The sequence below is a fragment of the Scomber japonicus genome, chromosome 6, assembly GCF_027409825.1.
Source record: "Scomber japonicus isolate fScoJap1 chromosome 6, fScoJap1.pri, whole genome shotgun sequence".
Lineage (NCBI taxonomy): Eukaryota > Metazoa > Chordata > Actinopteri > Scombriformes > Scombridae > Scomber > Scomber japonicus.
The window spans coordinates 25,344,823-25,361,677 of NC_070583.1; the positions used below are offsets into that span (position 1 = coordinate 25,344,823).

At 39.2% G+C, this 16,855-nt stretch overlaps 1 protein-coding gene across 1 annotated transcript; it reads right to left on the reverse strand.

The window, feature by feature from the left end:
* Positions 1 to 203: 203 nt before the first annotated feature.
* On the reverse strand, positions 204 to 5,593 carry LOC128360199 (extracellular calcium-sensing receptor-like). Its single transcript, XM_053320572.1, has 11 exons — positions 5,457 to 5,593; positions 5,037 to 5,328; positions 4,366 to 4,608; positions 4,149 to 4,244; positions 3,766 to 4,066; positions 3,423 to 3,595; positions 3,111 to 3,341; positions 2,867 to 2,990; positions 1,253 to 1,446; positions 856 to 1,134; positions 204 to 632 (listed from the first exon to the last, which is right to left on the reverse strand). The coding sequence occupies exons 1-11, from the start codon at positions 5,588 to 5,590 to the stop codon at positions 204 to 206; spliced, it is 2,496 nt and encodes an 831-aa protein (XP_053176547.1). The 5' UTR covers positions 5,591 to 5,593.
* Between the last annotated feature and the right edge of the window lie 11,262 nt (positions 5,594 to 16,855).

The window sequence follows — 16,855 nt, forward strand, 5'->3', positions numbered from 1 at the left end:
TCAATATTTATCCTGTTTTTTATTTAGTTTGTGACTGTATATTTGTTCAAAGATTAATTTACTAATTAATTGTTGGTTGTATGCTTCATGGTTCACAGTTCTCAAGTCAATATAAATCACCCAAAACAATGACTAAAACCCAATTTTTATTTTCATATGAAGTCTTTTATCCCATACTGATGAGAAGGTTTTGGTATCTGACACTATCTGGTCATTATGTGTTTTTTTGTGTTTTTCTCAGGCCTCAGGAGGATAATGAAACACTTTGGAGCAAAGATGCACAACAGAAGGCCATAACTTGAGGCAAGGATGGCAAAAATCTCCACTGCGACAGTGTACTTCCCAGGAGAACTAATATAGGCAGGTACAAAGGCCACCCAGACATTACAGAAGATCAGCATGCTGAAGGTGATCAGTTTGGCTTCATTAAAGTTGTCAGGAAGTTTCCTCGCTAGGAAGGCCAGGACGAGGCAGACAAAGGCCAGCAGGCCAATGTAGCCCAGAACAAGTGAGAAGCCCACAACAGAGCCATTAGCACATTCAAGAACAATCTTGGGTCCCCAGTTGTCCATGATGTCTCTTTCTGCAGGCTGGGGAGGCGCAAAGGTCAGCCACAGCACACAGATCAGCACCTGATAAAATAAGATTGGATCAGAAAATGGCAAAGAAATCCAAATCATGAACAGATTCAATTTATATAGTTCTGAACCTGCAGGACCTTAAACAAGATACTGACTCTCTATTTTACAACAGACTCTGTTCTTATATAAAAGAGGTAAAGTCAGGATAACATGGCGTGCATGCATCCGTACAGAAAAAAATAACATTATGACATTAATGTAAACTCAGAATCACCTGTACTAGGGTGCAGATGGAGATGCCTAACCTCTGCTGAACAGGGCCAACATAACGTATCAGGTTTTCCCCTGGCAGTGTGGAACGGAAGGCCACCAAGACCACCAAAGTGCGGCTCAGCAGGCAGGACATACACAGCACAAAGCTGATTCCAAACAGTGTATGTCTCAGCATACACGACCAAACCACTGGCTGTCCAATGAAAGCCAGGGCACATAGGAAGCACAACTTGAGTGACATCAGGAGCATAAAGATCACCTCTGAGTTGTTGGCTCTCACCTTTAAACAGAAGATGAGTTAATAACATTACTTATTTTCTCACTCTGTGTGATAAAACTACAAAGTAATACTCTCTGACTTGTGACTTGGCATCATCTGGGATGGTGCTACATATTACCAAAGGTGTGTGTCGGTAGTAAAAGAAGGTTGCAAATGTGGCAGCTGTCAGTGTTGCTCCAACAGCAGAGACAATGGAGAGAACAATCCCCATTGTGTCAGTGTAAGAGAGGAAATCCACTGGCTGGGGAATGCAGACTGTATGATTTGAGTTGGACCAGAACCGCTCAGGACACTGAATACACTCCAGTGATCCTACAAACAGAGATTTTCAGAGAGATTTTGCAGATAAATCTTGAAGTGTTGTTGTATTATTTTACTAATATTAAATAGTGTGCACTACAATTAAACCCCTAAAGTCATAGCGTTCATTTACAGCCTAATCTCAGAAGTTTTAACTTTATGACTAATTGCTAATAACATATAGAAAAAACCTGCCAGCACATCCTGACCTTTTAAACGGTAATTTAGGTGTTTACACCAACAAGGAAACAAAAAAGCAAAGCTATGCATTTGGAGTGAAAAACTATATGGGCCTGATTTACTAAGATTCCAAATAGTGGGTACTAAATTGCGTGCACAGTGCGTTTCAGCGCGTTTCGTTTGCGTGTGTTTTGCGGGTGATCTACTAAGAATAACTGAAGTTAACAAATATATTGAGTTATTACAAAAACAAATATTACCAGAAAAACCGACATATGGGAGAGTATTTGTGACAAAGTTAATGCTGTTAGTAAAACCAAAAATAGTCCACTCCAAATATTAACACGGGTGGAAAAAACCCGTCCTGTGTGTATTCTGTCATTGTGTCTCCTCCTCTCCACAGTAACAGAAATCATCTGTGCGCAGTGTGCAGTACGCAGCCGGTTAATACCTGCCCTTCAAAAGGTATTATTTATAGACGCAGTTAGAGTCAGAAAAATTACCTTCAGGTTTGGTAAATCACAATGCGCGTGCTAAATAACATATTTGCATTTTCTCCTCCCTGTATTTTGTGCATTGGGGTTGAAACTCCCCACATTCCATATTCATTATGGCAAATGTACTAAATGGACAGCGCGTATTACCGTACACAGTTGAAAGACGCAAACCTCAGTGCGCTGCGTTAGTAGACCAGATTGCACAGTTTTTGCAGGAGATGTCAAATTTGCATAGGTTTTTACATGCAGACCTTTAGTAAATCAGGCCCTATGTGTATTATATTTAAAAGCAAATACATAGCAGAAATAGATCTGTTTGTGTCCTGAAAAATGTATTATGCAATACTGACAACAACTGTTCCTTGGGTGGTAAACAAATGACAAACTCAAACACTAAAAAGTCTTTAAACACTTCTCTCACAAGTTCCTTAAATTTCTTATAATCTGCAATTTAGCTTGGGTCTTTTAATCTTTTTTCTGTTATGCATTGCAGATTCTTATTATATATATAATATTCTGGGCTCTATGTCTGTTCTAGTTTTACCTCATAAAGTTACTTGTACGCATTCTACCTTAATCCTAATATGATTAATATAAGAGGGTTTAAGGTACAATAACACATTTCTGCTTCTAATTGAATGTCAAGAAATGCTTAAATGGTACAGTTTTTAAGCGCTTAGATACAGTAGAAGAAGAGCTATTTCCACTGACTAATGCATATTTGCTCAAACAAGTAAGTGATCTCTCCAAAGTACCTGTCTGGTTACTAATTTTTCCCTCTGCACAAGGCAGGCAGTCAAAGCAGCAAACAGGTCTCCCTTTCTGCAAAACTGTCCTTGTACCAGGAGGACAAGGACTGCTACACACAGACACAGGCATCTGTAAAATATGGTATTATTGTAATATTCCATCATTTCTAAGAATTCAGAGGCAGACATATTCAAAAGGGATGGAAACTAGTAAAAAAAAAAAAAAAAAAAAAGCAGCAAAAGCACATACCTCTTGTCTGCTTCCTCCTCCCCACACTACTCTGTCCATGTCAATGTGAAACTGGCCATTTGACCCTTGAGAAGACACAAAATGGCCAACAGTGACAAACTCTATTGTCCGCTCTGCAGTCACATGCCAATTGATGATATCGTAAGAAGCAGGCGGGTCACCGTTCTCATCAAAGTTTATCCATTCCTCTAAAGGTGTGGTGAAGTTCACCTCTCTCAGGTAGTGGGCTATCTGCGAGAGAAAATGTTTTTTTCATGTCAATTCTGAAAATGATAACTTTGTGGCATCCAAAAACAGCTGAATTCAATTTACTTGTAAAGGCTGAAGCCTCTGGACATCTGGACACTGGCCTTTAAGGAAGTAACCTTTTCCAGGTTCACAGGCCATCATATCATTTATGGCATGAGCAATAGCATATACAGCCTTGTAGACATTATATGTAATTCTTAGCTGGGACACATCTGTGTACAAACTCTCCCCAATTCCTAGAAGTGATTTATCATGGAAAACAGATGAAAAAATAAATATATAAATATTCAATTAAAAGAGACACATATTTTTGTCTGCCAGTGAAACAAAAACAAAAAAGAAACCAGAAGTGAAAGATATTCCAAATGATATAAAAGATTTTTTTTTTTTCATCAGGTTTGTTCACCTATGACCTCTGAGCCTGAACACAATGTCCCCCTCAGGTCGGCACTTGGGGAGCATCCAAACAATTCTTCCCAGAGTTCTTTCATGAAAGGATCAAAGTTGGGTGAACTCATCCTGGATTTAATGTGAGCCAGAAAGGCTCCCAGGCCTGGGATATCAGCCTTCCGCAGAGCAAATCCTATTGTCCCAGCCAACGAAGGGATATTATGAGGGACGGAGACCGTACCATAAGTAACCCAAGCATCATTAGCAATCCACTGCTTATCTGTTACATTCTGATGGACCACTTCCTCAAACAAAGCCTGCCATAAAGAAGAATAGGAGGGCATCATAACCTGGCTGAGTGGATATAGTCTTTTTCAGCACATGAAAAATATGAATTACCTTTGCATCCTGACCTATAAGAAATGTTACCACAGCTCTGGCATTGGATTTTTGGATGTTTTTAACAATCCTTTGCATTGTCATCTTTGGATAATCCTTGGAATGAAAAAGAGACATTTTAATAATCAAGAAATGGCAAGAAAGAGAGGAAATGGTGTGTGTGTCGGGGAAGGGAGGGAATATGCAGTGACATCCTTAAAATGAGACATTACAGTACCTTTGGAATGACTTCATGGTAGGCAACACACACTTCAGTTCCCCTAAGCGCATCCATTAACATCTGAATCCCAAATCGACCAAAATCATCATCCGCAGACACCAGCCCCACCCAAGTCCACCCCATCAGGCGCAGCAGCTCAGCCATGGCCCACGCCTGTGCTGCATCACTGGGCATTGTGCGGAAGAACAGAGGATACCTGCTGTTATCACTCAAGCACATACAGGAGGCCAAGTAGCTTACCTGTGTAAAATAAGATTAAAAACACAGATTGACAGGGACGAAGAAAGAGGATTTTTAAAAAGCGAGTGACAGTGAGGATGAAGTATGAAAATAAACACATACAGTAAGTTACAGTTTAGTAGTCTCAGAAGGTAGCCAACTCTGTGTTTGTCCCATCCTAACTATTTAAACACAGTCACCAGCCACTTTGCATTAGAGAACTTGTGAACACAGAAATCATCCATCGGCCATTTAAAGTTTTCTACTTGTCAGTTTTTGTGAAGCAGCAATGTAACACTGCAGCCCCCAGAAAGTCTCTATGACCAATTATGACAAAGCAACAATAGCAATGAAACATATGGAGCAGTAATAGTATTAGAAATACTCTGCAACTAAACTAACACGCACATGATTCATCATTATGTTTGCAACACATCAGTTATTCTCACCATGGGTATATGAAACACCCCAAGGGTGTTTGCCACAACAATGGAGGCTGAAGTGCTTGCATCACCAACAATAACTGGCACCATCGGCACAGATCCACATTCTGAATTTGCTAAATGAACTTCTTGTCCAGTTACCATAGCCATGGCTGCTAACAGAGTGGTGCTCTCTGCTAGGCAAGTGTCAGCTGCCAGATAGCCAAGGGTGACATTGGGCAGAAGGTTGGGGTTATTGTTAATTTCTTCCACTGCAAAGATCATTGTCTGAAGCCAGCGATAAGCTCGCTGGTTAAAACTGCAGCAGGTGAGAAAGGAAGGCATCAGCAGCACAGAAAGACATGAAAACATCAAGACATACAGTATGATAAAAGAATGTATTAAACCTTCATCTTAAATCAGGTAAGTTATTCCTCAAAATCTTACATTTCACAGGAAGCATTAACCTTCTCCATCCGAAACTCCAACTCAGGCTTTGGTGCCTTCACATGAACAGGGAACAGCCCTCCAATGACTAAAGTTCCTGCCTGATAAACACTACCAGGAATAGACTTCACCATCAACTGGCATGGCTCTCCTCCAAATACCCCCTGGATCATCCCAGCAAGCCAGCAGAGGAGCCGAGCATAGATATGCATCATTTGGAAGATATAAGCTCGGCAAGAGAAATCCCAATTATAAAGTATAAAGTATAAACAGCATTGATTAGTTAACACATAAGACATAATATGTAAATACACAAGACAGAGATGATGAGTGATGTGGGAGACAGGAAACTATTAAATGCTGTGGAGAAAAAATTGTGACATTCCATCCAACATGTTTTGCAAATGAAGTACTGTATTCATTTGTTCATAACATACAAACCCTTAACTCAACTCAGTCACAGGGATGGATACTTACTTTGAGCACCAGTGGTGGCGGTCATTTCTTGCAACACCAAAGGAAAGAATAGGAAGAATAAACATCTGATATACAAAAAATCACGTGGGAGGGGAGGGAGATTCTAGCTAAGCAGGGGGGACACTCATCTTGTTATTGAAGGTAAAGAATACAGTGCAGATAAATTGGAGATAATGGGGCAAAACCCAGGTGTGTTCATTCTGATTGCCAGGGAAAATAGCTTCAAAACACATGATGCAACTGTAATTTGCTTATCTAAATCTGGGGGTGCTGTAAGTAATGGTATAAGCAAATTGTTTTCTTTGTTTTGTTTTTTCTCTCTCATTGTTGCACTTATTATGTAAGACCATACAAAACACCTAGGTACATTTTGGATGGTTGATGGGCCTCAACAAACACACTCTTCAGTGATAGCAGGGATTTAATAATTCTATGTAATCATGCAATCACTTTGACCTCATGTCTCTCAAATCTGACTATATTGATGGTGGGCTATATGTGGACATGTGAGGGTGCTTGTGTAGATGTACAATTAGCAGGAGGAATAGATTAGAGTGGCCTATTAAAGATGAGAGGGGTTAGATGGAGAAGGAGTGAGCTGTCATTTTCAGGAGCAGGCCCTGTCAGAGACAAGTGTTCATCCAATTACAAGACAAGTGTCCTCTCTTCTGTTCTTTCTTTCTTGCTTTCCTCTCATTCTTGCTGTGTAGTCCACTTTCCAGACCACCTGATCCCTCTCTTCCTCTGCCCTTCATCCCCTCACTCTTCATTGCCTCTTAAAGGGTTTCAAGTAATGACAGCTCCTCACCTCTCCCTTCTCCTGTCTGCACTCTTAACATTTAAAGAAGGTCAATATCACTCCCATATACTGTATGGGCCTGATTTACTAAGATTCCAAATAGCGGGTACTAAATTGCGTGCACAGTGCAATAGATTGCGCGTTTCGTTTGCATGCGTTTTGTGGGTGATCTACTAAGACTAACTGCGTAACTAACAGGTGTAACAGGGTGCAGACAGCAGTATTTAAATGAGGGATTTGCGTGTATTAATGGAGAGTTTGGACGAGCAGAAAGCTGCAAGCGCATAATGAAATGTGATCAGGTTCTAGTATTCTAGTATTATCTATAGACGTATTATCTATCTTCAGGTTTGGTAAATCACACTGCATAAATGAAAACGCAGTGGGGATAAAACGCCCCACATTGCATATTCATTATGGCAAAATAAATGGACAGCGCGTACTATCTTGCACATTTGAAAGACGCAAACCTCAGTGCGCCGTGGTAGTAGATCAGCTTGCATATTTTCTGCGGGTGATGTCAAGTTTGCACAGGTTTTTACATGCGAACCTTTAGTAAATCAGGCCCTATGTGTCTAATATAAAGCTGGGGCCAGCAGCTGGTTATCTTAGCTTAGCATTAAGACTGGATAACAGCTTGGCTCAGTGTGGAGGTACCAGCACCTCTGAGGCTCACTAATTAAAATATAACATCTTGTTTGTTTAATTTGCACAGAAAATGAAAAACTATGCATTGCAGTTTTATACCCAATCTGCAGAGACTCTATTCCCAGAAGTCACTGCTCCCTGCCAAAAAATAATCAGACACATTAACCTCCACCTCTCCCAGTCTGTTAAGGCTGTATTCAGATTGAAAACAGCCCTGCATTAAAACAATGCAGGTGGCTGCATTGGTGGGAGCATTTTGTACAAGTACAGATGCAAGGGAATACATGTAGCTCCTTGTCTGAAAAGTGAAGCCAATTTATGAAAGTGTCTTAAACCTGCATTCTCTCTCATTCTTCACAGGGACAATGTACATCATTATACATTTTCAGAGGTCTAAAAACGTAAATGCACCCAATTGCAGCCAAGGGCTGACTTCCATTGGTAATCCCCCCTGCCAAATGTTACCGGCACAATTCCTAAAATAAAAAAAATGTAACTACATTAAGTCTTTTCCAATACACTATGATGTTCATTTTGTATATTATGGTCCCATTGAGAGTAAATTAGACAAAAAAGTCACTACAGCAACAATGTTGTGTATTGTAACCCCATATTCACAGGTGTGATGCAGCCATTTCACAGCGTATTTTCAGGTCATGAAAATTAACTGTAAAATTTTGGTTGCCTAAAAAGTATTGATCACCATTTAGTTGTATTAAAAGGCCCTCTAAGGAGTCAGACATTCTGTTTTTCAGTGAAAATTAGCATTGTATTATCCCAGTTAACCATAGGCTGTAAATGTACTGTGCTAACCATGCTAGTCAAACAGCTAGTGCTAGGGTCAGCTCCAACCTCTCATTCAAATATGGCCAAAAATCAACGATGGCAAACGTCAAATTCAAGATGGCAATGGTCAAATCGCTGAACTCGAGGCTTCAAAACAGCAGCCACAAACCAATGGGTGATGTCACAGGCACTATATCCATATTTTTTTTACAATCTACATAAAGATGAGACAATGAAATACGATCCATGACATACAGATGAATGTGTTTAAAGGCTTATCAGATGCCAAAACAGGATTTTACTTCCCTGGAAAGTTGTAGTAGCAGCAACGATTAATTTTTTTAGAGCAATGATCTCAAGGTAAATCGTAGAAACTCTACTTTACTTCATGTAAAGCCACCCACCAGGAATGTGTGCTTGTATATGTGGGAGCTGCAGTGAAGTTGGACATATCAATGGACATTGGGCAACCCCTTTCACTCTCATGTATTATTTTTTATTGTATTGGTTCATTTAATATTTTAGTAGGTTAATTCAGGGTTAATGAGTAAAGGTCGCACAGGCAAGACACTTGTGGACATTACATTCAGTAAACAGAGACAATGTGCAGTATGTAGCAACACTAGGCTAATTATTATTATTATTATTATTTAAAACCTTTATTTAACCAGGCAAATCAATTAAGAACAGGTTCTTATTTTCAATGATGGCATGACAAGAAGCACCAGCTCCTTGAGGGGGAGGGGGATGGGGGGCTAATGTGCCTGTGTTTCTATATTTCCTGTTTGGCCCAGAAGTAAAGAAATCATTTTAAACTTGTGCATGCCTGGAAGTCTCTTTGTGTCCACGTGTGCAACATCTGTATGTGATTGGACACAGCTCTGTGCCAGATGACACAGTGTTGTTGCAGCAAAACTTGAACCAAGTTCAACTTTTTTGACGGATGACTCTGTGACTCTGCATTGACACACCCCCGCTATGTCAATGCACTGCCCCCATTTTTCATGCCGAACTAATGAGCCACCAATGACTGTACTGCTCTTCTCATCTTATTCTCAGCAAGTAAAAAAAGTGTATTTCCCTAAATGTACAAATATACCTTTAAAGCTTGTAAATGGTTTCCTTGTGCACTTCAAATGGCCTTCCTCGAAACGGATCAAAATTCACATAAGACACTTATTAGCCATGCCTTCATGAAACTTAATTTCAGTCAGAATCTACTCACTAAAACTAGTTTTATGATATTAACCCATAGTATTGACCTAACGGGAGAAAACCCAGTACCCTCCAGAGACAAAGTTGCTAGCCCCAGCTGTAGCACATCCTCCAGAGGCCGACATAAAGTGGCGCTAATGGCCTAACATATGGGACGAGGTCCACAGAGAAAAAAATGCAATGGGAATGGTCTCACCTCCAAAACATGACAAATGACAAATTTATGTCTCTGTGAGGAATAATGCTTGCGAATGTTTGAGTGAAGAGGACAGGCTCAAGTTATTGTATGCAACTGCTGGAGAGCTAAGGATGGATTTAATTCCTAGTCCACCAGATTTGTTCCACTCCACCCTGCCGGATGCCAACGTCAACTCTTCACAGCACAGCGCCTGGCATTGCACCTATCACAACAAGATTATCAGAGTGGAGAGAGGTGCCATGCCCAAGAGAGGTAAGAAACTCAGACACTTGTCAAGAGGCATTGGCCCCAAAAAATGATCCGGAGTTGAATTCAATAAATCTTTCCACACCATCCCAATACTTTGTCTGTTTCTATTTTTGTCCCTAGTTGTGGGTCCAACTGCTTCGTCCCACAAACTCTTTTCTGTTTTGCTGATGGTTGGATGGATTGTCAGCTGCACAGCAGTCATCTACTTTGTCTTCATTTATGCTTGGGTACATGATTCATTCATAAAATATATAGTATGTACTGTATAAATGTATTCATAATTTAGTAGGTGTGTAGTAAGTGATCCAAACGTTTTCTTTTTTGTTAATTTTTTTACAGTCTTTTTAATTACTCACCAGTCAGTCCAACTATTAGCTTGCATGTTTGTTCTATTAATTTATTTTGATTTGTTCTTCTTTGGCAGAAGAGAGGTGTTCGAGGAAGAAACTGAATTAATTGCAGAAATGAAGTTCACCTTCCATGGGACATGAGAATAAAAGATCCTATTTGTATTTTGATATTAATTGTCTATTAGATGCACACTGACAGCTTTTTGGCAGACAACTTAAAATGCTGATAAAATAGTGAGCATAGGATTGTCCTCTGCCATGGCCCAGTGGTAATGATGTTTATCTGTGAAGTTTCCTTTGATATGAATATTTGTCTGTCCTGTCAAAAGCTTAATATGTATAGTATCTCTCTAGTATTTAGAGTATCTCTCTGAGTTATGGCTATTTTGAGCATCACAGATTAAAATCCATTAACTATACTATACTAAGTAGATGTCCTAATCAACACCCACTGTTTCCACAAACAATGTTATGTTTTAGTTTTGGCCTATTCAGCCTGCTGCACATTACTCTGTAGAGCTCTTCAAAACTGAAAAAACAGACATTTGTTCAAAACTAAAAGGTAGTTAATAAGGAATGGGAACATCTATGCATGTGTTTCCTCTGTGTATTCATGTCACACTGCTGGGCATCAAAAATATTGGGTGTTAGGACTGGCAATGCCGTTGCCATGGCTACCAAAAGTATGTGTGTATTCCCACACTCCCACACAAGGAAATTTGGTGAAGAGCTGCATTTTTAATTCTTAAGTCTTCATAGATGACTTGGGGGGGGGGGGGGGGGTTCACTCGTAATTTGTTTTTATCAAGCATGAGGACTTCATGAACTGTTTCACTTTTGGCACATCATTGAGCTTAATATTAAAGCCAAATTAAACACAGCCTCAAATATTTCAGCCACTATTTGGATTCCAGCCAGAAGCAATCAAACAACTCCTGTTTACCCAACATGTCAGCTCATAACTTGTCATTATAGCTGATCCTCTAAATCTGTAATAATACTGGCACTGTCAGCTTTAAAGAGCATTTTGAAGTCTGCATTTAATAACAGGGAATTAGGTTGTTGTTACTGCAGGTTGTGCCACATCCACTTTCCAGAAAGCTGGAGGTGTAAGCCTTACAAGCCTGCATCACTAAATAAGCCTGTATACTTGGTGTTGTGTTGAACATGTGCACCAGATGCAAACATCAGCCTGACACGCTGAGATGGAAATTCTCTGAACCACAGCAATGCATTATTGGAGACACCATGCACACTCACTTGCACACACACATGTTCATCAAGATAAACATAGCACATACTGTACAAGCTTGTATTAAACACAATACTACTAGCAATTCAGCAGTGCCAAGTTGTTTGTAACTAGAAAAATAAATCAATGTTTATGCGGTTAACATGCTAAATCTGTTTACTTCAATAACTGTAAAACACTATTTCTCACCACCACTTGTCAAAACACACACCCCTTCCAACCCTCACAGTCTGCCACAACTTGGCATTTCTGTCCTCAAATAGGTCATTAAGCAGGTATACACCATATGGTGCTATGTAATAAGATGTCTTCCAGGTGTGTTGCATTAACTGTGTATACTATTTATACTATGTGTTTGTTGCCATGCCGCTTGCACAGTAAAATGAAATTGGGAAAAATATAGATAATTCATAGTTTGAATCCACAGGAGACAGATGTGCTATCCTAATATCAAAAAACATAAGTCATGTTAAATATAAGCAACATTAATCATATTAAGAATGATAAATGTAATTTGTTTACAGTTACACCATATTGCATATGAAAATGTAATTTAAAAAAGTATAAAGCACTCTACAAACTTCTGTTCTTTTAAATAGTGTTAATGGTAATAGCAGTAACAGTAGTAGGTGTGGTAGTGGTGTTTGTAGACATAGTCCTAGAAGAATCTGGCCTAAGATAGGTTGTTTCAAAGTGCAGGGGTGTTGAGAACAAAACCAGCTACTTGTTGGTCTAAACCTTGTTTTTGGGACAGTAAAAAGGGCCCTGCATGTGACTGTGATGTTCTTCACTGACTTATAAGGACATTTAAAAGTTTGCTATAAGAGTAGCTTTAGGCCAAATTGAACTGTGCTGTAAGAAATCAATAAAACCCTGAAATAAAGTCAGACAATTGCAGTAATGTGATTTTGTTTGTCAAACTACAGAGTTGCTATGCTTATGTAACCATTACAAGCAGTCCAGATGTTAGGTGATCAAAGTACAAAGTTGTTAAGATGATTAAAAACTGAAGAAGTAAGCTGCATGGCTTTCAGAATTTTTCCAAATATCTGCCAGTCTATGCCTCTTTAAGGCAGGCTTGCCATTTGAGCCAACTGTATCTGCGTGTCAACAGTGTGTAACAACTCAGGGAACCACTACTGTGTTTATGGATTATTTGGCCTAATGAGAGCATCAAAACGGAAAGAAAAATGAAGCCTGTAGCTACAAGCCTCACAGAGGACTGCATGTCAAAATAGGAAGTGGCATTTCCTATTGTGACAGAAAATGTGTTGTATCGGCTGAACCAATTATGAGCTGTGACCTTCATGCCAGTCCTGAACTTGAAGCAGATAATTAGAAATGCATGGTCTACGGTGTCACTGACTACTCTGAGATGTGAAAGTAATGAAAATGATCCTTCACCTGTCTGCTGCTTAATGGAATCAGTTGTGATTTTAATGTTGACAGTCTGTGACTGTACAATAATCCTCAGTCAAGATTGAGATTCTATTTTTTTTGTTCATGTTGGAGTCTGAACTGCTGCAGGACTAAATAACTAAATAACAAAAGGAAAGGGTAAGGCTCTTATAGTAGCCTGGTCAAAACATGAGGAGAAACAAAGTGCATGAATCAGTTTCTACAGATTTGTAAATTATACAATTGCCACTGTCAATACCAGTGTCTTGAGGTGCATTACATTGAGCATATCAACCTAACATGCAGCTTGGAAATGTGATATAATCAGTTAGTTAAATTATCTCTAATTAATAAATAATTATCTTATAATTTTGCTATAAGTAAACTGTTGTACAGATTGTTCTTATTTTTACAATATGTTAATCACTGCAGGCTCAGTTAAACAACATAGTATGTTAAATAACCACAGGATGTCACTATTTTACATTAATTATGGAAAGAACACATAAACCTTTGTGAAGGCTCCAACACAATACAGCTTTCCTGTCAACTGATAGAGACAAGTTAATAAGTACTGAAATAACTTTAGTGATTGCTCATCAGGAACCTTGTCTGTAAGGTCTATAATCTGAATGGGTGATTCATGGGTCTTAGGCACTTGAGCACTTGATAGTGCCCCCTAGAAATGATCAAATTGAAAGCATCCACCTTTAAATTTGAGGTAGATGAAGAAAATTTGGTAGGCACATGTGTCATGTCCACACTTACAAAAAAGCCTCTTGAAGCCATACCCTAAGCCCAAGTCAGCCATTTGGAATTTACTGTGCAATTTTTGTGCAGTGTTTGCCAGATATTGTACTCTACCAAATTCATCTTAGAGAATAAAGCACAGCAACTTCAAATTTGGTCAGTCTCATCTACAGACCTTTGTTATGTAAAGGTATAAAAGTTGACTTTTCCTTGAACACCATTGTGATGGTGAGGTGGCGAATTTCAATGTTTTGCCATGAATGAGGAAGTTGTTGTAACTCAAATATGTTCAATCTGTCCCAAACTTCTCTTGAACAAAAAATCTCAAATTTGGTCAAGAGAGCCTTAAAACCTTGATGATGTGAAGCTTGTGAATTTTAATTGAATGTGGTTGCTGTGGCAACAAGGCAAATTTCAATGCTTAGACATTTAAAAAAGGGATGTTGTAACATGACTCCATGTCGTCAGATCTTTTCTAAATTTCACATATTTGATAAGAGTCCCAGTCTGAAGACATGAAGACAAATACTGAATGATAGTCATAGCGCCACCTACTGGCAACAGAAAGTTATAGACCATATATTTTTTACAAGTAATGAAAACTAACAGAAAGGATGACTTTTGTTGTCTCATATGGGTCTTGGGCTTAGGGTTTGGCAATGTGGCTTGATACACACCCTTATATTAAAATTTCAACAGAGGAGGCCAGAAAACTACCTTTCACCTATACATACAAAATTTAAAAGGCAAATGTGAAAATAATAGTAAATCAGGCGCTATATGCGGAGAACAGTTTCCTCAGAATTGTGGTAGCATCATGCATCAGATTAGATGGGTGTATTGATAATACTTCGATTCTCCTTAGCCAAGCTTCAATAAACATTTTCAGCGTAAGACATCCTGGGCTCCTGGGCACTTTCTTCACTGTGGAGGTTAACCATTGACCAATAAATGCTCCATAACACCTATCACATTATAATATTATAAGTTTTACATTATATCTTTCCCTGGTGTGGAAGCAATATGTTTCATTATAAAACAGAAGTTGTTGTAACTCAATTGGACTTTGTTACATCTGCCCCATATTTCTCATGCTTGATTTTGAGTCACAGTCATAGCACCACTGACTGTCAACAGGATGTCATCCTTATATGACAAACATCACACATGATATACAGCATACAGCATTATACAACAGGATGTATAATTAGTAGGTGTACACATAGTGAACACAGGAAGTGATAGTTATCTCCTTCATGCAATTTTCAATATTCATAAAAATGTATATCCATGTCAGTTGTCCACTGGTAGATATATTGCTTCATCGAGTTGCTCCACAATAACAGCAAGGATGCTGTTAGGAGCATAACGGTGCGAAGGCCCGAAGATCACCGCTTGCAGCTTTAATTAACATTTGTAATTTATATCTCTATGTGTCTCAGAGTGATTTTTCACAGGCAGACCACTGAGTGTACAGTGTGTCAGTTTGATCATATGCATAAGCCGTGAACAGTTTTCAGGCTACTGCATTTTATGAGCACATATTGATTCTTTGCCTCTCATACCAATGCCTGAAAGAATCAACTTTTAGAGAAATTATCCCTCTTAAAATTCAGAATGGATAGTTATCAGTGGTCCTTAACAGTGAGAGCACAGTGAGAGTACACTTCACAATAAGAGCTTCTTTCAAATCAAGTGTTCAATAGGACAGTACCCACTCTAATTGCCTACCTGAAACACTAGTTTCACACAAATACTATATGCACATGTGTGCTTGTGTGTATGTGTTCTTAAAGGTGTCAACATGGTGTGTGTGAACATATGTGCATATGATTGTGTTGTGCTCGCTTCAGGCACACAACACATTGCCCCAACCACACACACACACACACACACACACACACTGACATGCATTCCAGAGGCTGCATGCCTCCCCTACACACACTCACACACACATACCATTGGATCCACTGTTAGGGTCACCAAAAGGGCACATGAAGGAAAACTGAGTCGTTTTATGACTAGAGGGCAACAGAGGGGAACAGAACTTTGTATTGATTGCAAAACAAAAGAAGGTCTAGCATGAAAGGCTTTCTACAAACTACCTTCATGATTGAAGGCTTGAAGTGCAGAGGTGTTACAGTATGTATGTTTTCTCAACTGACAGTATCTCCAATCAAGTCACGTTTCTCATTCTTATTAAGTTTAACTTCTTGTGAAAGCACCAAACCTCTGTGTTACTACAGGATAAAACGTCAGCCGTCTATAGTGTTCCAAGTGCAAAACACACTGTTCAGCCTCCCAGGAACATGCTGAGGTGTTGTAATGTTAGCTGTTATGTTAGCTAGCATAGCTGCTAATGACAGGGAGGGTGAAAGCACGAGGAAAGTGGGTGGTGTGAACCCTCAGTTATCTGCCACAGCGTCACCAGCCAGTGAGAGCAAAAGGGGAAGCCAGGAAGTAAATTGTAAAAATTGCAACTGATATTCAGTTGAAAAAAATACTTGAATGAGTCTCAGAGAGGTGGAAATCACATAGTTGTTTTTATATATTCACTGTAAATGATATAGACTATATATAGTAGTATATCTCAAGTATCAAGGGAGCATTTTGAAAATGGTTTAAGAAATACAGTCTGTTGTTGATTTTTAAAGTCAGCCTATTTGGCTCTGCCACATTGGTGACATTTTGAGGAATGTGGAGTAAAACCCCCAGAAATGTTGTTGGTTAGCTCCACCAATCAAAAGTAGTGTATTCACATTAGAGTTGTAAAATAAAAGTCATGAACTTCCAAAATTGTATTTGTGTATTTGCACAAGTGTGTGTTGGCTCCACAACTTCACATCCCCACTCCTCAAGATTTTTTTTGTAACTTGGCTTCAAAGTTAGGCCATATTTCTGGTTGTCCTACTTGGCACCCCTGTCCTATACATCCTGTGTGTTATAATTCTCTTTGGCTGTTTCTTTTTTACCTCTGAACCTCTTGAAGTGTTTTTTTCTTGGTCCCTGTTCATCCCTGACTGTTTGCTTCTCCAGTTTCAGCCCGGGTAGAAGCTGTCACCGAGCCAGGAAATGTGCTTGCTGGTCCACTGCACTGCCAGCCAGCAGCTTGGGAGTAGCCATCAAGATATATGGCACATTCATTTGTTTGCATCATGCCTTTGACTAATTTCACATATAAGCCCTTCTTCCCTGCATGTTTGTGGGTCCAATTAGTGGGAAAAGAGTTTGGGCTAATGTTGCTTTTTATTATCGTATTGTTTTATTGTCTCTCTG